Source organism: Rhinolophus sinicus, linkage group LG01 (assembly GCF_036562045.2).
Source record: "Rhinolophus sinicus isolate RSC01 linkage group LG01, ASM3656204v1, whole genome shotgun sequence".
Taxonomy (NCBI): Eukaryota; Metazoa; Chordata; class Mammalia; order Chiroptera; family Rhinolophidae; genus Rhinolophus; species Rhinolophus sinicus.
In genome coordinates, this window is record NC_133751.1 from 206,672,093 (window position 1) to 206,693,469 (window position 21,377).

The 21,377-nt window shown below is 48.3% G+C and overlaps 1 protein-coding gene across 5 annotated transcripts in view; it reads right to left on the reverse strand.

The window, feature by feature from the left end:
• COL6A3 (collagen type VI alpha 3 chain) overlaps positions 1–21,377 on the reverse strand; it is an 80,055-nt gene that overhangs the window by 11,935 nt on the left and 46,743 nt on the right. For all 5 annotated transcript variants that reach the window (XM_019740939.2, XM_074315604.1, XM_074315601.1 and 2 more), the window contains 20 exons: positions 21,106–21,168; positions 20,426–20,491; positions 19,935–19,988; positions 17,619–17,654; positions 16,951–17,013; positions 16,142–16,204; positions 14,416–14,478; positions 13,479–13,541; positions 11,935–11,985; positions 11,726–11,761; positions 11,220–11,282; positions 10,108–10,170; positions 8,816–8,848; positions 8,693–8,729; positions 8,577–8,588; positions 7,984–8,477; positions 6,397–6,493; positions 5,042–5,740; positions 3,015–3,117; positions 468–835 (listed from right to left, as the gene is read on the reverse strand). In XM_019740939.2, coding sequence (XP_019596498.2) covers positions 468–835; positions 3,015–3,117; positions 5,042–5,740; positions 6,397–6,493; positions 7,984–8,477; positions 8,577–8,588; positions 8,693–8,729; positions 8,816–8,848; positions 10,108–10,170; positions 11,220–11,282; positions 11,726–11,761; positions 11,935–11,985; positions 13,479–13,541; positions 14,416–14,478; positions 16,142–16,204; positions 16,951–17,013; positions 17,619–17,654; positions 19,935–19,988; positions 20,426–20,491; positions 21,106–21,168 — 2,527 coding nt within the window. The remainder of the gene's footprint in view (positions 1–467; positions 836–3,014; positions 3,118–5,041; positions 5,741–6,396; positions 6,494–7,983; positions 8,478–8,576; positions 8,589–8,692; positions 8,730–8,815; positions 8,849–10,107; positions 10,171–11,219; positions 11,283–11,725; positions 11,762–11,934; positions 11,986–13,478; positions 13,542–14,415; positions 14,479–16,141; positions 16,205–16,950; positions 17,014–17,618; positions 17,655–19,934; positions 19,989–20,425; positions 20,492–21,105; positions 21,169–21,377) is intronic.

Sequence of the window (21,377 nt, forward strand, 5' to 3'; positions counted from 1 at the left end):
ATCCCAAGGGAGGCAGGTCTGGCCCCAGGACCCCAGCATCCCAACTGCCACTTCGCTGCCCATTCTCATTCCCTAAATGGTCTAAGACCCTACTTCTACACCATCCCTTTAGCTTAAGACAACTAGACGTCCAGGAGAGAAGGGTTGTGCCGGCTGCTGACCTCCCAGAGAGAATGGGCAGCTCCCATCCTCACCCCAAGGCTGGGTGTGGGGCTCGGGTGGGGAGTGGGAGCCAGTGGGAGACTCACAGGGGGTAGAAGAAAGATCGCTTTGTAATATAGGAACAAAGCAATGTTTTGGCAATTCCGTCCTCTGATGGGCACCTCTTAGAATACGTCATCTAGATGTACAAATCCCAGACCAATGCTTGTATTTCAATTGCTTTGTAAGCAGGCCTCAGGGGACATGCCCGAGACACAGTAAATGACGACATCACAAGTCAGCAGCCCTACCCACGGCTTTCTTACCCATGGGCTTAGCCATAGCTGGCTTGGTGGTGGCCGGTCTGGCTGCCTGGAGCTTGGGGGCCTCAGGCTTTACAGCCACTGGTTTGGCAGCAGTGGGAGGTCTTACAGCTGCTTGTTTCACTGCTGGCTTCACTGCCACAGGCTTCGCTGCCACTGCAGGTCTAACCGTGTCCGACTGCGTGGTCTCAGGCTTGGCAGCCACAGGTCTCATGGTGGCCGGCTTTGCAGGGACTGACTTTGCAGGGGCCGGCAGGTTTACCGTAGTTACTGGTTTGGTTGTGGTGGTCACTGGTTCTATGGTGGTCACTGGCTTTGTTTTGGTCATTGGTTTGGATGTAGGACTTGAAGTAACATTATTCAGAATGTTTCTGTTAAAACAAATTAAATACTGTTTCAACCCACACATATTATTGCCTGTTGTCTAATATAGACAGATGTAACCCCACGAGTTATGCGAAATGTGCTTGCTGTCTTATCAAAACCTATGCAGGAGTTTTTATGTCTTATACGTAGAATTGCACCTTCATAGGACGTGTGCCACAGAAAACACAGTGAACAGCATATAAAAACAGAATCTTTAAAAACAAAGGCTATATTGTACTATAAATACATCTGACATCTTATTTTCCATTTATGAGATAAAGCAGGGAGAGAATAAAGAGACAATAATAAATATTTTAATAATTATTATTATTTGTATTGTTAACAATAATAGTTGACCAATATTCTAATTATAAAAATTGATGTACTCAAACATATACACCAAAAATTAAATAAAATCAGTTAATAGCTACTCTCATTATAAGAGAGCATCCATTCAACAAAATGCTGTGCTTAGCTGGAAAATTATAGCGTCAGAGTACACTTCCACGCCCAGGGCTTACTGTGTATGTTTGTTTGCATTAATTTGTGTGTGTGTCTGTTTAGTTTTCTTCACAATTTTTTGATCTATTACGAATCCCTAAAGAGAATAGCAACACAACTAAACAGATACAATGGCCCAGACCCACCCTTTGTTCCTTTCTTGTCCTGAGATGAACGTTCACTATTGTATAGATAGATCATGCTGTATGTCATATGCAGAGTATTTTCAAGTTAATGTTATACAACTTCAAATACTAGCTTTGTCCATTCTGTTTTCCTAAAGATAAGGTTGAGCCAATTTTACAAAATGCTCGAGAGGAATTATAAAGATGATTAAAACTAGAAAAAGAGAACCTGTGAAGAGAGATCAGGCAGGCACCACAGTGGCAGAAAGGGGCCGCGGCTGCCTTAGTAACGATTCTCAACTAATGAGCCTGAGATCTGATGCATCCCCTCTGAGGACAGAGGCAAGAGTTGAAGCATTTGAGAGCTGACAGACAGAAGGGTACGCAGGAGGAAGAGGAGGGCTCTCCCTCTCCACCCTGGAGGTCAGCCAGGCGTAAGCCAGATACCCATTTTTCAAGGGTCACTCAAATCCAAATCTCATCTGGGTGCAACAGTCAGAACTCCCACTTGCCCCAAAGCATGGCACACTATGGCATTCTCCTGAGTGGCACAAATTGCTGTCGCATTGCCTGTGCTCAGTTTCTGCTGCCACATCCCCTCGCCTAGCCCTCTGTCACACGACCACACTGCTCTCCCATCTGCTCCTAGAGTTGGCACCAAAGATGGAGCTGGTCTTAAGGTCACTGAGCACGTGGCAGGTGGTCAGCATCACTGTGGGTACCCAAATCCCTCCCACCCCCCAACCGTCTCATTAGTCTTCCTAGTAGAACGTACACCTTGCCTCCTAACACTACCACCGTCACCTGTTATTAAACCATTAATTATTTGAAGAAGATTTGTAGTCCATTTTTTTGCTTAATGTATCCAATCCTTCTGTATCAAATCATTTCACACCAGAGATGGTAGACTGTTTGGACATAGGCCCCCACTGCCCACCCTCTCTGTATCCCCGCCCTTTACAAGGGGATGTGACAGGTTCTCCCACCAAGTCCTCCTCACCCTGAAATCTGGCTAGGCTGGCATTTAGACATGTTTTGGTCAATAGAACGTGTCAGAAGTAACAGTGTGCCTGTTTTAGCCTAGGCCTCAAGAGGCCTTGCACACTTCCACCTTCTCTGATGGAATCTTGCCCAGTCGCCTGTGGACAAACCCAGGCTTGCCACTAGAGAAGGAGAGACCATACGGAACAGAGATGAGCCATCCAGCTGAGACCACTCTAGACCACCGGTCCACAGTTTATGAGCAGCAAACAACAAACATATCAGTGAGCCCACTGGAGGCCAAAAGAACCGCCCAGCTGAGCCCAAGCAAATTTTGCTAACCCACAGAATTGCAAATTAAATAAATAGCTGTTTTAAGCCACTACATTTGGGGTTGTTTGTTACACAGCAAAAGCTAACAGGTACAAGAGATTCTTCAAAAAGAATGTCCCATATGACTTTTAGGAAGTCACATTTTCTGGATTTCAATGTCCTCACCCCATAAAGTTACGCATTGGAGGACCTTTGTATTCCCTCTAGCACTGTCATTTGAGAGACAATTGTTATAGTCACTTACACTTGTTTGTGACCAAATTTCAAAAGATTCTTTGCCGGTTGATCCCCTTGGAACCAATCACACTGTTTCCTGATATCTGGGGACAAGTAGAAAGCATTTTCACCTAGAGAGAAACAGAAAAATATATATACTTTAAGTGCATGAAATCACTTGCAAATTAAAATTAATCTGCTAATGAGTTCAATGGATCATATAGTAGGAAGCCCATAAATATTTGTTGTATTAATTCATTCTTTCAGACAAGCCAAGTGCAGTGATTTTAAACATTAAGTATAATGGTACTTGATCTGTAAGACATCGTAAGCCAATATCTCCTACTTGGCAATTATTTGGGTGATTCAATTGAAGGTAATATTTACTCAATGTGAGGAGGAAGACAGGAATAGAAGGAAAGTCAAGAGCAGAGTCAAACAAGTCCCAAGCTCTTGAACATCAAATTATAACCAAGTTACTTTCAATATTTTCCCAGTGCGGTGGTTGCCAAACTTTTGTTTTCAGACTTCTAAAGACAGTGGCCCCCAGGTAAACTTGCTGGCTTACCTTTGCTTCGCATCTTTTTCCCTACAACTTTTGGGGGACAGGCTTCATAAGTGTGAATACTGTTTTCATGGACTTCACTTTTCCCCTGAATAATAAACTCTCCACATACACGTGTTTATCCATACTTTATACATCTCCCTCCTTTGTTAGAGACCTTCCTGTGACAACTCTGGGCCACACACCATGTGAGGCTCTAGGGAACACAGTGGTCAGTGATACACCTTCTCTAGGACCCTGCAGTCCCCAGGACCACAGACCCATAAATGAATGACCAATGGGCCACGTAATAATAGATGGGGTAGGTATAGTGTCCAGATTAAAGATGAACAAGCCTTGGGAGGGGGAGCATCCATGGTGAGTAGGGGCAGCTAGAGATAAGTTTTGAAGATGAATGTAGATTTGCTGTTAAAGCAGAGATGGTGAGCCCTGTGGGGAGGGGTAGTCACACTGGCAAAGACCCAGAGGTTTCCAAGCGTGGAGCTGGTGGCTAAGCCCAGATCGATGCAACTCCTTCTGGAAGCTACCCCAATGCCCCATCAGGATACACACACATCTCGGCAACATGCCAGCATATTATGTCATGTATAATAACTGTGCACTTCACCCATTCCCACACCTAGACTATAAACTCTCAGGGACACTGTGTCAAGGGCGGGAGGTGCCTAGTCGAATTTGGTTGAATAAGCACGTGAACAAGGACAGGGTTTCCGTCTGTGTGTTCACTGCCAGTTCTGACTCCTAACGTGTGCCTGGGATGTGGTGGGCATTGACATACCAGGGGTGCCAAAAAAATGTATACACATTTTATGCAATGTTATCTATGTATTACTTTTCAAACTGAATTGAATTATGGTAGCAATGTGTAGTACGACGCTTGCTCAAAAGATGGCATTAATCAAATGAATACTAGTGTCACCACCCGACAGGCAGGATAGTCAAAGAAAATGGCGGAAGCATGGTTGTCATTTGAGGAGCACAAGACCATTTGGCAGTGGCATTTGAAATTTGAGAATGTTGTGGAAGTACGACAATGGAGGTGTGAGTGTGCAACAGCACCTCCAACACGCCTGACAATTGCACGCATCCGTGGTAAGTGTGAGACACATGGTACTCTATGAAGAAATTGAAACGGCATGTGCAGCGATGCAAGTAGACACTTTGGTCAGCGTTGCTCAAGCAGTAGTTCACTGTAATCAGAAGTGTCTGGACGCTGATGGCAACCACTTTGACACCTTTTGTAATTGCAGAAGTCAAACGTGACTTGTATTTATCTTTTGTTATCGGTATATATTATTACAATTTTAATAGTTTTTTCCTTTCCTAAAATGTGTATACACTTTTTGGGCACCCTCTGTATATTGTTGAGTGAAAGAACAAATCCCCGTCAGCACACGAGTTGCCTTTTCCATGCCTGGGCCCACCGCCCCGTCCCTGATAACCCCAGCGGGTGGCCGGACAGGAAGCCCACGACGTCCAGCAGGACTTACTGTTGACAAAGGACGGCAACAGCCGCCCAAAGCGCATCAGAGGCTCCTCATTGAGCTCCGTGGACTTATCCACCAATTTGAAGAAGACGTCGTTTGGCTCGCTGGCGAAGCTGTACACCTCCTTGACGTTGACCTTCCTGCCAATGCCCAGAATCACGAAGAAGTAGCCCCTGCATTTGGCCTGCAGGATGGCTCTCTGGGCTTCCTCCAGCTGCGGCTTCGGCACCTCGCCTGTCAGCATCAGGACCACGATCTTCAGGTCACGCGGGTTGGGTGCACTTTCAAAGACGTTCTCTACAGTGTATTGAATGGCGCTGCCCAGGGCCCTGGTGCCCTGCAGCTGTGTCATCCTGCTGCCAAGGAAGTCCACCAGCTTCTCCTTGGAGCCGTAGTCAGTCAGGGAGAACTCCACCTTCACAGGCGGCACACTGGCGTTCCCCACAGACGCGTAGGGTGCGTGCTGCACAACTGCTATCCTGGCGAAATGCTGAGAGGCCTTGGGGTCGGGGCTCACGTCCAGCTGTCTGACCAGGTACCCGATGTATTTCTTCATCTCGTTGAACTGGAACAGAGTCGTGGTCTCAGCGCTGTCCAAGATGAAAGCCATGTCGATGTCCACATCACTGCCCGCAGCTCGCCGGTCCCTGAAGGCGGGCCTCCAGCTGCCAAATTCGCAGGACGGGTCGATGTTGCAGACGTCTGGAAAGAAACACGGCAGCCCATTTTATACCTTGACTCCTGCAGCAAAGACGTGGCACAGCAATCTGCTGAGAACCTGGGGTCATGAAAATTGTCACAGAATCCAGAAACCTATTTATATCCTGTTGACGTGACTGTAACCAGATTTCCGTTTTCATCACCTAACACTTACTAAATAAATCAGTAAGCCAAAATTCTTGTTAGTATATTGTGGCATTGGCTTTAGAAAAGGAGGGGGCATGGGACGGAGGGAAAGGAGATGGGAGGGAGGGAGGAGGGAAGGAGGGGGGGAGGGAAGGAAAACCACCTTACTTTTTCACCACTCCTTGAAGAAATGTGTTCCATTAATAGAAAGTCCCAAAGCCAGATAATTAAAATCTGGACTCCAAGATCAAAATGTAAGCAGAGCCCACTTTCTCCCTTATTGCTTATAAAACTTGTCCTTCGCTATCAGACAAAGCTCTGTTTGGGGGGGGGGGTCACTTTAAATATGGAAACTACTTATGACGTAGTGTCCTCGCTGGTAAATACCAGCTTTCTGCATCTTAATTTACGGAAGGCCTTTACACAGACGATGATAATTCACTCAAACGTCCCCCGTGATAGTACGTTCTGCAGTTGCAGCTAGACAGATGCCCGCTGGGGAAGCACTTTACCCAAGCAAATGTGACACGTCAGGACATTCTTCAGGAAGTCCGTGAGGTCTCTCGTGGGGGGCAGCACGCGTGCATGCCCCACGGCGGTGTTATTGATCTGGTGCAACGAAAGGAAACACTCAGTAGGAGAGACGATAAGCAACTACTTGAGAATACAGCTGAGGAAGGAGTTGGGGTCACGTCATTAAAACAAGCTTCCCAATAGATCAGTATCTTCTCTTGTTTCTTTAGAGGGAGGGTTAGGAGGAGGCACTGAGTTTAATAGGAAAATACAGGTTTTCTTCGGCTGAAATGAGCGGGAGTTCAAATCCCACCCCTGTACTTTCTGCTGGACCCAAAGCAAAATGATCTAACCTCTCTGGGGTTGTTTCCTCAGCTGTAAAATAGAGATCATGGTATATTGCCAACGGAGTTATGTGAAAGGCTAACTTAGATAACGTATGTCAAGGGCCGGGTACAGCCTCCAGCACATAGTGGGGATTTAAATTAGGTCGTTATGCTCAGCAATAATAATAATAGCAACTAGCAAATGTTACCGCATTCCTTTCCTGCTCTCCCAGGTCTAGAAAGGGATTTGATGACAAAGCAAGTAACGAAATCATTTCTGCAAGATTCAAAAAGTCCTGCCCGTCACGGCACCAGGCACACCATCACTAATTATTCACTCAGTGAATCATTAAATTGACTTAATGAATGAATAATTAACTTTTCAAACTCACTGAAACTATGCTGTTGAGAAACCTGCGTGGTTCGGGGTCACTCGGCCCACATAAGGGGGACGTAGGTAAACGCACCCCTTACAAGAGCATGCAGCTGACGGGCCAGGATGGACTCCCAAGTGCAGTGCTCTGTGCTCTAACTGGCTTTTGGTTTGGCAGAATAAACCCCAAGAGATGGCAGCAATAACCCAACCGTCTCGCTGACATAGGCAGTGCGCAAGCCGTAAAATAGCCGATTTGGAAGGAAAGATACATGCAACCATCTCACCCTCACTTCGTCTTTTGCAGGTGAGGAATCTAAGACACAGAGAGGTTAAGTAACATGACCAAGAGTCCTAAAGCTGGAAAGTGGGTGGCCAGGAACTAGAGCCAAGGCCTCCGCACTCTTTCCCTCTCCATGCCCGTCATCCATCCCTCTTGAACAGTAACCCCAGAATTCGCAGAGTAAATTTCAACGAACGACGTACAGCAAGTAAACAGTTATTTAAGCGAATGACAAGGGGGCACATGGCCGCGTCACAGGCTGCCCCTTGGATGCCAGCCTAACTGAAGAAAGGTTTGAAGAATGTGCACACTGGGGAGCTGGAGTCACCCAGGTTTGGGGACCTCACTAGGAGATGGCAGGCCTCCCAGGTCAGCCCTAGGAGACTGTCTTCCAACACGTGAGGAAGGACCCTCAATCTAGTGCCGAAGCCAGAGGCTGTCTTGGAAATCTCACTACTGAAGGTCTCAGTCAGACCAGCCTCCTCCAGGACCTTCTTAGAAATTCTGGGGCATGGATACATCAGGGAGGGCATGGACGTGCCTAAGACCTTTCTAAGAGCCCAAGAAGAAGAGCAGATGTCACCCAAGCACACGGGGCACAGACCTGCAGAGCGTTGATGAGCTGCCGGTCCTCCTGGTTCGTGAGGAACAAGGGCGTGATCCCGGCATCCGACAGCTTCAGCACAGCCTCCCTGAGCTGTGGGGATGCCCTCGTGGGCTTATTGCTGAAGAAAACGGCCACCTTCCTCATCAGGAATCCATTCCTCACGCGCTTAAACGTGTTTCTGGCCACGAAGGACATGGCGGTTTCCAGACTCTGTTGCTTGGATGTCAGAGACACCTGAAGGTTCCTGATACTCTCCAGGAGGGCGGACTTCTTCTTGGAGTCGGCAAACCGGATCTCCGTGGTCACCTCGTTGTTGTAGGTGACCACGGCCACGCGGGCCCCCCGCGGGCAGTTGCTTTCAGCAATGGTCAGGTCGCCCACGATCTTTAAGAGCACATCCCTCATGCGGCCAAATGTATCTGAGGTGACCCCCTCGGACGTGTCTAAAGCAAAGGCCAGTTCCGTCGGGAAGACGGGGCATTCCTGGGGCCCTGTGGGAAGTGGGGGGTTTTCAAAGACACACTTTACTTACTGGAAAAGGGGTCTTCCTCTTTCCTCAGAAGGAAGTCAAACTACTGGAATTAACTTACCATAGCAGCAAGCTGTCAAGAAAACAAAGAGAGGCGTGAAAGACACGTCTACCAGGCGAGACTTCCAAATGTGAACATAAAAATGCATCACGGGCAGCAGGGAATCATGTACTTACGACATTTATCCTTGATGCTCTGGACAAGGGCGCATTGCTTCAAAAGGAAAGGAAAGAAGGTGTGAGGAGAGCAGACAAAAAGGCTTACAGGACAATGATTCGTGCTGCCCACAAGCAACTTACATCGATCGAGTCGCCTCTGTTGCCTTTGTGACCCTGGAAAACAAGGGAGCAGAGGCTGGTGTGGGACGTGGGACGCGAGGCACGGTCCTTGGCCCACAGAAACATGTCAGAGGAAGCAGAAGGGGACCTTGGCTGCCCTTGATCATTTCAAGCTCTCCCTATGAATTTGATTTTACCGCTCAAAGAGCAAAAAGAGGAAGACTTTGGGGACAAAATTATTTCACCTGCGAGGTAAATAGCTCCACACCATGAAAACCTGGAAGCTCATTACAAAGCCACGTGAACCACACATCTGCATGTGAGTCCGAACCCACTTCTTCAGAGAAAAGGAAGAATGCCCTTTCACCTGCTACCGGGGACATCCTGTTCCCAGGACAGTGGGGTCACTTAGCTTCCCGTCAGCTCCAGGTCTACAGCGTCCTATCCTGGCTGAATGCTCCAGGGGAGACCCTCCACCGCCCTCGGCATCTCACCCCAATATGTGTCCACCCTGCTGGGCAGGCAGTCTCCTGTGGGCCCCGTGGGTGTCTCCATAAGGCTGCTTCTGCCCGCTCGCCTCCCATAATACCTGGCGAATCGATCTCCCACTAAAGGCTTCACTCATTTGAACCCCTGACTCGGCCTTCTTCTCCTGGGTCCAACCCATGTAATCCCTTAACCTTTCCTTCTAGCAGTGATCTTCCATGTCCTGAGTTACCTTGTCCATTCTTCTTTGAACCTCATTAATTTCAACATTGGAAGACAGTAAAGGGAGAAATTCAAATAAGGAAACAAAGCTGTGAGTAACGAAGAGATTTTATGGAGGGCTACAGAGAGGCATCCTCGGTGGCAGGACGGACGACTAGCAGGTTCTAAACCGTGAAGCAGTGGCTCCCCTGGGGGTTTTATAGCCCAAAGAAAGCATTCCCCAAACTGAGGTCTGACATAGTCACACGCCTTCCACGAGATGCAATCAAGAGGTATTAAAACATGTTCTCTTTTGTTTGCTTGTGTCTCCCCTACACAAGCCTCAAACAAGGAAATCACACCAGGAAATTGCAATATGCCCTAGACTACAGAGTTCCACATGAAACTTGTCTTAAAACTTTCTTGTTACTCTAAAACTCAAAAGCTCTTTGCTCCATTGTAGTATCAGAAGGGAAGTGGTTTAGAAAACAAAAATAAAAACAGTAACAACAAAAATGGAGCACACCTTTTTTGTGAGGAAAGGAGACAGTGGCAAGTTTTCAGGGACCATGTGAAGACTGTCACCCCACCCCCAGGCGCTTAATCGGAACTGGGTAGGTACTTACAGATGGTCCTGGGTATCCAGGGTCTCCCTTCTGCCCAATTGTGCCTGGAGGTCCTGAATTTCCCTAGAAGGGGCAGAACAAGCACTGGTCAATCGCGGCAGAAGAAGGAAAATCGTCAACTCCTGCAGTTGGAAAGGGGCTGAAGGTGATCTAATCCGACAGCCCCCATCACCACCAGGAATCTCGCACTGTCAGGGAACTTGTGTGTCCAAAATTCAAGTTTAGGGACAAGTGGCCTTAACGAAACTAACAAGCAACTCCCCACGGCTATGTTCTCTGGCAGGTTAAGGTAAGACAGAGCTTGCCTAAGGACCGTTAATAAGACTATCCACGGACACAAAGAAACCAGTAGCTGACACGTAATTAGATCACTGTTTGGTCTGGATAACCAAAGTTTTAAAACCCTATCTTGAGTAGTAAACAATCTAGTTTGACTGTCTTCGTGAAGCAAATTAACAGGATCACTACTATGATTTTAACTACACTTTAAGCTAAAAATGACTTTTGGGAACTTTTACCCACATCTAGACCACGATTTGCTAACTCAAGACTCAGTGCACTCTTCAAAAGACAAGTAAATATCCACCACTGAAGAGAGTCATCCAGAGCCAAAAGTGGCTTGAGGAAGAAGATGAGTCTTTTCACGGTGGGAGGAGAGGAGCACGTGGTCTCAGCCTGGCTCGCCTCTGAGCCGGGGAACCTTGTAAGCACATCCTGCACCTCATGAAATCCTGTCGCCTCACCGTCTGGTGGGGAAGACCAAATATGACCACAGAGACATCACCATCACTCCTTCTGAGACCTGAGTGCCCATGGCGACACTCTGGGCGTGGACCACGGACTAGTGACTCTTGAGAGGTGTTAGAGAAAGGGGCTCCTGGGCCCTCCCCACCAGGGGGACATGGCAGAAAAAGGACAACACAGATGCAACCACAGGGAGTCCTAAGGAGACTGCCCTCCGGCTTAGGATTCCTTTTCTCGCACCCTATACTGTCATCGCCAGGTTGCAGGCAAAGAATAGTGTGCAAAGAAGCAATGGAGGGGTCAGTGTTCAATCACACTATCACACACATTCCCATTCCCACCGGCAGCCATGGTGAAGGCAGACTTACCCTTCGGCCTCTGATGCCTTTGGGGCCTGGAGCTCCCCCTGTTCCTGGCTCACCAGAGGTTCCCTGGGAAGAGAGCCAGGAAGTGGCACATGAAAGGTCTCGCTGAGGTCCCTGGGGCATCTGACCGCACTTCCCAGGGCAGCCAAATGGCCGACTTTGATTTCCTTTTCCACTGGGTAACTAGTGCATTTGTGTCTTTTGCAGACTCAGCCTTAGCTTATTGAACCCGTAATGATGATATGTAGATGATAGCATTTTAAGGTTTACAGAGTATTTCATTGCAGGTTGTTTCATTTCATCTTCACAAGCACCATGACAAGTGCATACTCTCATTTCCATTTGACAGATGTGGGAGCATCACGGAGAGGGTGGGGCTTTTCCCAGGGTCACTGGGTTCACAAGCGGCTGACCTAATACTAGAACCAAGATATTCTGACTCACAGCCCATGGGCACATTGTTTTCTCCTAAAACATGGTGATCTTTTTACCACTAGGGGAATATTTACCTTTGGACCAGGGTATCCAGGAAATCCTCTTTCTCCCTATGAAAGATACACAAATGACTCAATTTTGGTCTCAATTTAAATTCATCTAAAATAAATGATTCTTGAGCAGAAAAAATATATATCCAGAGTCCTCAAGAAGAAAAATTCACTATATTCCAAGAAACTTTTCAGAAATGATTCTTTAAAAAGTACATGTCTGAAGTACGTACTTTTTTGCCCTTGCGTCCGTCACTGCCAACTCCATCTCGCCCGTCATCTCCCTAATTGTAGAGAGAGAGCGTTACTGCAGGCCACCGTGCTGGGCACGCCACAACCACCTCTGTCTAGAGCCATGAGCAGAGGGTGCTTAAGTCCCTGAAATGTTCCCAGATTGAGGTACAGATCAAGGAATTGTTCCTAGTCTTACCCCATCCTCCAGGTGTAAACAAGACTGTGTCTGTAACAGGGGATTAAAGGACTCCTTTGGCAAAACAGTGCTGGTGGACTACCAACGGAAAGACGTTCTTATAGCTATTGGCGAAGGTACTGCTTGGATGTGGAATCAGAGACTCATCGAACCTGGGAATCTTAGAGTTGCAAGGACTATTGAAGGTCACCTTGACTCTATGCATCTATGAGTCTTTGATTCTACTTCAAAGCAAGAACACAGGACTGCACTTCTCCTACCTCCTGAGTCTTCTGTGCTCAGGCCTCCTCGCCTCTCCGCCCCTTCCCTTCCTTCCCGGTCACGCCAGGAGACTGCCTTCTTTCCAAACACCCCCTCCAGGGATGCTAAGATCCGTCCCTATCACGCTCTCATGGGTGGCTTTCAGAAACGGACACAATTAATTATTTCAAAAGAATCACAAGAATTTAGGTAAAATAGACATTAATATCTCTAAAACATACATGGAACATGCTACTTAGTTAATGTACAGTTTTAAATGGACACCAACAGCTAAACAGTTATTGCTCCCAAATTTATGGAAACAGAACCAGGAAGATTGTTCCCGTAATGGTGTGAATAGATTTTAAATTCTGGTTTTTTTCCCTCTGCTTCTAAGACTGAGAGTAACAGACATGGAGTTTCTTAAAACTTCAAGTAGCTGTAGAGATGATAAATACAGAAGATAAATATTTTAAAGCTTTGGGATTATAAGTCAGATCAACAAGGTCCATTTATAGAGTTTTTAGGTATACTGACTCATTTTAGAAAAATTCTCAATGTTCTGTAGATTTCCTTTTCTGGTATAGAAATGTATCCTAGACAATTATTGTTGGTGAGCAGTTAGATATTTTAAATAACAGTTTTTAAAATGTGTTATCAAGGTCATAATTGCAATTCCTAGAATGTCTCATTCAAAGGAAACTGCTCTAATCTGGATTGAGATGTTATCAAACCCAATCCTATTTTAACCCAAGGATATTTATGTATTTATTTTGCAGTGAAGCTCCAACTAATCGTGCTCACAAAGCATTTGCAAGACCGGAAATAAAGGTGGTTCAACCTTCACATACTCGGAAAATAATGTCTTTACCCACTCCTCCCACCCCAATGAAATAAAACTTATTTTGAAGTGTATTTGCTTATCATAAGCAACAGTTGTCACTATTTTCAATCACACCCCCAACGACCCAAAAAGCAAGCATCACGTCATCTCTCCTTGGAACAAACCCAATTTGCAAAGACACAGACTAGACCAGCACATGGCCACACCTCCCCGCTTACTGAGTCTTTCAGAAGAGAGTCAGCGACAATATATTTTGATCTTACCGTCTCCCCACGGGGCCCCCGGCTCCCGAGTCCTCCCTTTGGTCCTGGATCTCCAGGTTCACCCTACACACAAGAAACAAGGCTGAGATCCCTGAGGGTCTGGGATGGATTTGAAATGCGATTCCAAGCCCTGCTTCATTCTAGGTGGTGCCACCGGTAGGGCTGCTGCCAGCTGCTAACTTCACCTTTTAGATTTTGATACAAATGGTTTTTTAAATTGCTATGTTCCTGGGTGGACTCCTCCTAAAGAATCCAAGAAGGTTGGTGTTTGGTTTTTTTCATTAACGTGGCATCGGGACATGCTGACGGGGAAAAGAGAGAAAGAGAAACAGGAAAAGGAAACGCCACGAGAGTCGGTGGGCTGAATTCAGCAGAAAATACAACCCCACCGATAGGAGGGGCCTCACATGAACACATTTCTTGAATGGAGGAAATGCTGCCCTTTCAGATGGGTTATGAGAAGTTGTGGGTTTTCTCAAGGCTTATAGGTGGCAGGTTCTCAGACAGCCATCACAGCCACCTGGGGTTCTTGGACTAGTAAACGTGGTGGGCACAGCTACTGGCTGCACTGCCAGCATTTAGGGGCTTGTGCTCAGCCCAATACGGGTGCTCTAAGTGCCACAGATCTGCTCTGATGGCTCGAGGACGCTGCGCTATGTTCACATGCTGTGGCATGAACAGATCAGATCATCCACGGCTGCCAGCGGGTTTGTTCTGGCGACAAGAAAGTCACCCCAGTGGCACAAGTTGTGGTAGGGGCAGGGACCCTAATGCCAAGCCAGCTGCCAACAGGGCGGGCGGGGCTGGGAAAGGCCGGAGGTGAGGAGAAAGGTGTGTGAACTCAGCAGGTGGGCGGGCTGACAAGTGAGGGGGAGGCCACTTAAGGCCTGGCCAGTCCTGACCTCAGGAAATGAGCTCGACCGTCATCAAGACAAACCTTTCTTCCCAGAGGCCCGGTCCTGCCACGTTCTCCAGGAGCACCTGGGGTCCCTCCACTTCCCTGGAGCAGGAGGAGAGGGGGGTCAGTGCAACGCTCACCCTCCAAGCCTGTGTCTGCGTCCCACGCCTCCCCCACACCCCCAGAGGTCACAGCCACACTCAGCACCACGCACGGTGTTGCAGACCCACGTGCAAACACGCGTGGACATGGCTTGTGCAAACCCAAAATATGAGTGTGACCGTTCTGGCCAGTTTTCACACATTGTGGGTTTCACGTACACGGCTTTGTTCCTTCTCGCGCCCCACACCTCCACGGTGACATGTGACTGGACAGGTGTGGAAACCTGTGTGCACTTTTCCTGCGTGAGTGCTGAATCAGCGTCCCGCCATGCGAGACAGCACCCAGAGCCCGGAAACGGCCCTAATGAATGGCAAAACCAGACGAGACCGGCTTTCTGTGATTGGTAACTACTAAGAGCTTTGGCTCACCCCTACTCTGTCTTAAATTGACTAATCAGAGCTGAAATAAATGTTGACCCAAAAAAAAAAAAAAAAAAAAAAGCTTTAAAATAGATATTTAGGGCTGGCCCCGTGGCTCAGGAGGTTAGAGCTCCATGCTCCTAACTCCTAAGGCTGCCGGTTCAATTCCCACATGGGCCAGTGGGCTCTCAACCACAAGGTTGCCAGTTCGATTCCTTGAGTCCCACAAGGGATGGTGGGCAGTGCCCCCTGCAACTAAGATTGAACATGGCACCTTGAACTGAGCTGCCACTGAGCTCCCGGATGGCTCAGTTGGTTGGAGCCTGTCCTCTCAACCACAAGGTCGCCGGTTCGACTCCCGCAAGGGATGGTGGGCTGTGCCCCCTGCAACTAGCAACAGCAACTGGACCTGGAGCTGAGCTGCGCCCTCCACAACTAAGGTTGAAAGGACAACAACCTGACTTGGGAAAAAAAGTCCTGGAAGTACACACTGTTCCCCAAAAAGTCTTCTTCCCCTTCCTCAATAAAATCTTTTTAAAAAATAGATATTTATCAGATTTCAAACTTGGAAAGGACTTTCTAAGCAAACAACTCTCACCAAGCTCCTGCCTGCACGACGAAATATGTTCGTGCTGTTAGGTAGTTCATTATCAGGTCTTAGTCATCGCTATTTTCTGTAACAAGTGACAGGATGGCTCCCTGAACGTGTGTCATGCAAAAGGGACAGCAGGTACAGGATGCCGGGCACCGATCCCACCTCGGCTGGAACAGCACGTCTGCTAGTCATTGCTGACAGCCAGGACAGACGTGGAAGTTTGCAGTCACACCAGGTTTAAGGGACTTCTGTGTCACACTTGAGGATGGGGACCTCGTACACAAAAATGCCAAGCCACAGCGCCAATCTCCAGGGGCCAAATATGAAACAGTTTGGCATAATCTGAGCATTTCTGTAGATTTGGTTCGATTGTAGGCAGTTCCATCCCATGACCTGTGAGATGAGGCACCGCCTGCTTTCACCAACCACCCAGCTGGTCCACGTACAGAAGGGGCACCACTGGCCCTAGAAGTCCCCGGGGCACCAAGAGAAAGGGCTCTTCCTTCCGCAGGTAAACTAACCCGTCTCTGCAAGGACTGACCCAGGGTCGGTGCTGCCAAAGACTCGGCTACGGGGACGGTCTGTCTTCAGCCTGCTGGGCACCATGCCACCCACTGAGCTAAACAGGGTGGGACCCACAGCAACTCACCCGAGGCCCCGGGATGCCTTGCTCACCGATCAGGCCTGGAGGGCCGGTGGGACCAGGAGGGCCCTGCAGAAGTAAAAGGCCAGTGTAAGTGCTGTGTGCAGGCAGCACTCGTGGAAGCTCAGTGGCATCTGCATTTCCACAGAGCCCAGAGCCTCGCTTCTGCTGGCCACGCTGCTATCTCAGTGGTACGAGCAGCAGCCCAGCCCAGAACGCGAGTGGGGAAGTTAGTTTAGAAAAACACAAGGGATAAGTGTTCAAACAAAAGCTTTACAGAAAGTTCACAGCAGTGCTAGTCCCAGTCTATGAAAGGGGCAAAAGCCCAAGTGTCCATCAACCGATGAATCGATAAATAAACCATGGTCCATCCATCGAGTGGGACATGACTCAGCCACAGAAAGGAACAAAGCACTGACACACCTTTCAACATGGTGAACCTCAAAAATATGATGTGAGTGAAAGAAGCCAGACACAAAAGGCCACCTAGTAAATGACTCCATTTATATGAAATGTCCAAAGAGGCAAATCCACAAAGGCCAAAAGGAAATTCGTGTTGCCAGGAGCTGGGGAGAGGGAAGATGAGGACTGACTACTTGATGGGCACACGGTCTCCTTCGGGTGACGAAATGTTTTGAAACTAGATAGAGGCCATGGTCGTACAACCTTGTAAATGTGCTCATGTTCATTTTACGATGGTTCATGTTGTGTTCAGTTTTGTGAAACTGACTGTCACCTCAATTTAAGGAAAACACGAGAGCGTCTGAGGAAACATCACAAGGCGTGCAGTCACACGGGGTGGGGGGGATACTGACCTGCGCACCTCGTGTCCCCTGCTCTCCCACAGAGCCCGGCTGGCCGACACCGCCCTTGTTGCCCTTTGAAAGGAGAGAGAAGATGCAGGGAGGAGTCAGGATGGTTTATACCAACGTCAGCTCTCTGTTCCACAATCGTGTGTGGACGAGGGGACAGGGCAACAATCCCTGCTCTACAAGGGGGTTGGAAGCCATCGACCCGATAACTCCAGGGTAAGACATTTAAGAAGTGGAGCCAGAATTGCATTCTTACCACCAGTTCTCACTCTTGCCCCATCTTTTCTTCAAGATGGCTTTGTGAAATAGGATTTTTTTTTTAGACCAAAACCTGTCTTGCCCAGGTGAGAAGACTGACACACCTAGATGTTGTCACGTTCTAATGACCAGGTAAGTGAACACATTATAGAGGAGAGACGCCCGGGGCACTGCCTCCTCCACCTGTTTCCCTTATTTGCACCCCCAGCTCCCGTTTATCATTTTTCACAAGTCTTTTAGAAGAGGCTAACTTTCAGGAAATGGGACAAAAGGTGCCGTAAGCCTCGCTTGCAAAGGAGAGACTGTTTTAACTATGGGCGGGTGGCATCTGTGCCCCTTACAGACAGTCCCCTGAGAGCACACGGTGACTTACATTACAATGACAGAAAAAAGGTGCCAGCTCAGAGGCTCACCTTAGCTCCCGCTGGTCCTCTTCGTCCAAAGCCGCCCTGTGGAAGAAGTCACGCAACCGGTGAGGGGACACGGGGGACGGAGCCTGGGGGCTTTGTGTGACAGCCCACACGTTCCTCTGGCACCCGCTGTGTGCCAGACCCTGTGCCCAGTCAGCCCCGAGGAAACACATAAAAAGACACCCTGCTTCCTGCCCTCATCTCAGGAAAGTTTTGCTTCCACGCTACCCTGTTAGTCACCCAAACGGAAGTTTTGAGAATTACTGCAAACCTGCCAAGCAAAATAATGACTCCTTCTGGCTGCACAATCTCAGCCAATTTCAAATACGGAATGTGAAATGGGAATGTCAAGCTGTCTGCTTTTCTACCATTTTCCTAACAGTAGGGAGAGGTAATGAAATACGTTCATTATGATTGAAGGGAGTCCCAACCTCTCCAAGTCCTCCTGGCCAACTATAACACATCCTCAGTGAACAGAATCCAAGTGCACACACGTGAACCTGACAAGCCCAGGAGTGCTTAGTTTGGGCTCGTGACTTGGCCACACTTTCCTCCAGGCTCCAGAGGTAGCCCTTAGTCCAAATAAATGAGGGCTCACTCCATCAGCGACCCAGTCATTCCCACGCTGTGATCGCTTCCTCTTGAGTGGGAAGGTTTGGGATGGGAGCACGGGAACACCCTGGGTATGTCTCTGCAAGGTTAGGAGCTGGCATTCTGGAGAGTGTAACAACCAGCTGGTTCCAGGGCTCGGCCCACTGCTGCATAAACCCAAGAACCACATCCTCCACTCCCAGTGGACCAGCCCAGTGGCAATCATTTGCCATTACTCACGGTAGTGGCAGCTTCTTGAATGGAAGCCTTTGGCTTCCTTCCATGGGCAAGTGAGGGAGGGGTGGGGCCGGGTGGCTCCTCCACAGAGTAGCAAGCTGGCTGGCCCCTTCCAAATGGGACAGACTCGAGTATGACAAGAGGCCATCAGCTCAATGACTCATCGCTCAGGCCAGCGGCAGCCTGACGTGAGGAGTGGGGTAGCCCAGTGGAAGGACACGTCTCATCTGGGCACAAGCCTGTCACAGCAAGGTCCTAGGGAAGGGGTAGAGGCCATACCACCAGGCCTCACCCTGCTGCGAAGGGAACAACTGAGTCTACGAGGGCCTTCAAGGGACTGCATCAAATTCAAACCCAAATTTCCACCTTGTGCATAGAATTAAAATGAATTGTATGCACAACTACATTGTAAGTCATTTCCGGAAAACGAGTTTTGCCTCTGCTCACAAACTGAGTGGCAGAGTACGTTATAACAATTGAGTCCTTCCTCACTGTGTTGTCATTACATAGCTCGGCAGCATTATTCAAAAATAATACTCAAGACTTGAAAGATAGCCTTTTCAAATATTAAGTCTTCTTCCGAATTTTAAAGGTAAAATTATGCCCACAGCATCCCCTGATTAAGGATGAGAGTCGTTTCTTTTAAAAGCCCTCATGCCTGCACACCCCCTCCCACCATCCAGCTGCTGGTCCCTTGACAAGTCTGTCACTGTCCCTGGGGAAATGCCTGAGGGTGCCCTGTTCTTGGCTGCACAGCCCCAGCCAGTTTCTGAGCCGAGACCTGCCATGGGCACCCACCAGCTTCCGGAACTGCCCCTGAGGATTTACAAATTCCAGACCACTTCTCCCCATGCAGGGACCATCTACCAGCTTCAGGTCTCAGCTCTGAGTGCCTCTGGGCCCTGGAGGCTTTCAAACAACTTCCTAAGAGATCATTTCTGTTGCTTTGGCTTTACAACTCTTCATCAAGACTCCAACATTAGGCATCCTAGACTCAAAAAATGAGCTATTCTGCAATTGACATTCCTTGAAATGGCAGCGGTAAGATGCAATTCCCCGGAAAATGGAAACCTGATTTCATTACATGCGTTACAGCAGCACAAAAAAAAAAAAATTATAAAACCAGCAATGAATATCCAACCCCACCAGCCTTGCTGCCCCTCGTTCCCTCACCCCACCCCTCAACTCGGGTTCATGGTTTTGTTTGGATTTTTTAAATATTTAGTGGCCCAAATATTTGAAAGCAGCAAAGATATTACATCACTATGTTTTTTGGGAGGGCAAGGAAGCAGGCCTGGAGGAAGGAAAAAAGAAGCACAGAGCAAATGGTACAAAAGCGGTTTCTCTAAGCAGCAGATTTGGGTGACAGCGGTTTCAGAAATTCCCTCATAAAAAGTTGCTGTGTAACTTTGCCCTAGGCAGCATTTGGCAATTCAGGTGGCACTTACTAACATGACAGCAGAGCCCCCCAAAGCCCTAAGAGTCACTCACATCCTTCCCGGGTTCTCCAGGACTTCCAGACACCCCATCTCTCCCGGGGAGACCCTGGTGTGGGAAAGAAAATTGACATGAGAGTCTCATCTGCAGAGAAGACCGTCCAACATGGCAATATTGCACAAGACACTACAGGAAGAGGGATGGATCCACATGGGGAGGCCGGACACTTGTGGGGTGCATCAGACGAGGTGCATTCCCACCTCCACAGTCTTGGGCTTGACAAGCACTGCCCGTGAATAGCTAAGGGGCACCAGTTCTGCAGAGAAGAAACCCCTCCTGGAAGGGTTGCTTCCGCTCCCCAGCGGGGCCCTCCTTCATGGGGACACACCATCGGCTTCAGAGGGGTGGGGCCCTCTGCGCCTGACCTCTTATGTCCACCACCCTGACGGTCACCGCATCTACGGCCTCTGTGGCAGGAAACGAGCCAGCGTGAGCTTGGTCTCTGGCCCTCAGCACAGCGTGTGTCGGAACGGGGAGTGTCATACCATGGGCCCAATGTCTCCCGTTTCTCCTTTGGGTCCTCTCTGCTGGCTGTCCCGTCCCGACTCACCCTGAAAACAACACAAGTCAGGAATGTGAGCCACATGTGCAAGAAAAGGACACTTGAAATTGGCTTTAGCAAAAGAGAAGCATTTGCAGCTTTTCTTATCGATAGCTCTATAAAACCTGTAAGCAAATGACCGTCCCTGGGCCAGCCTCCTGTCCTCCAGGCCAGGACAAGGCAAGAGGGAGCCTGGGGCACCGTCCTCCCTGGGGAGGAAGAACCATCGCCCCCCTGTTTGGGGCTAAGAATGTTTGGCCAACCCCATGGTCCAGTCCAGTCAGAGTGGGATGGGATTTGGCTGGAGAGCCCTGCATTCATACCATCACTGATATTTTTCTGACCACCCAGTCCATCTGGATTAAAGTTCCTGGGACCACATTTTTGGGAAATCTCTCTGATCTTTGTATGACAGGCTTGGCAAACACTTACGATCTTTGCAGTGTATCTTTGCGGCTAGAGAGCACACTTATCTCCACCAACCCCAAAATTGTCAGAAATGAACAAACCACATTTTATCAACATGTTCTAAAGCAATTTCAAAGGTAAAGGCTTCCTTTCCACCCTCTTCTCCCACAATCCTCTTCCCCAGGTCTCAAGTTGTCAGTGAGGAATCTTCCTTACCGGGTCACCTCGAATTCCAACATCTCCTCTTTCCCCTTTGACTCCTTTAGGTCCTTTGTCACCCTAAATAAAAAAACACAAGCAGAGACCAAAAATGAAATAGGATTTCAAATTTTTATCTCACCCTTAAAATCATTCTTTAGTTCATAAATCTTATATAGACCAGTGGTAACCAGTTATTTACTCATTTGCCATGAAGCTAAAATTACTTCCAAATATTTCTGATTTGGTCAGGTAATCCACAAACCCTTACTGGAGACTCACTCTGTGCA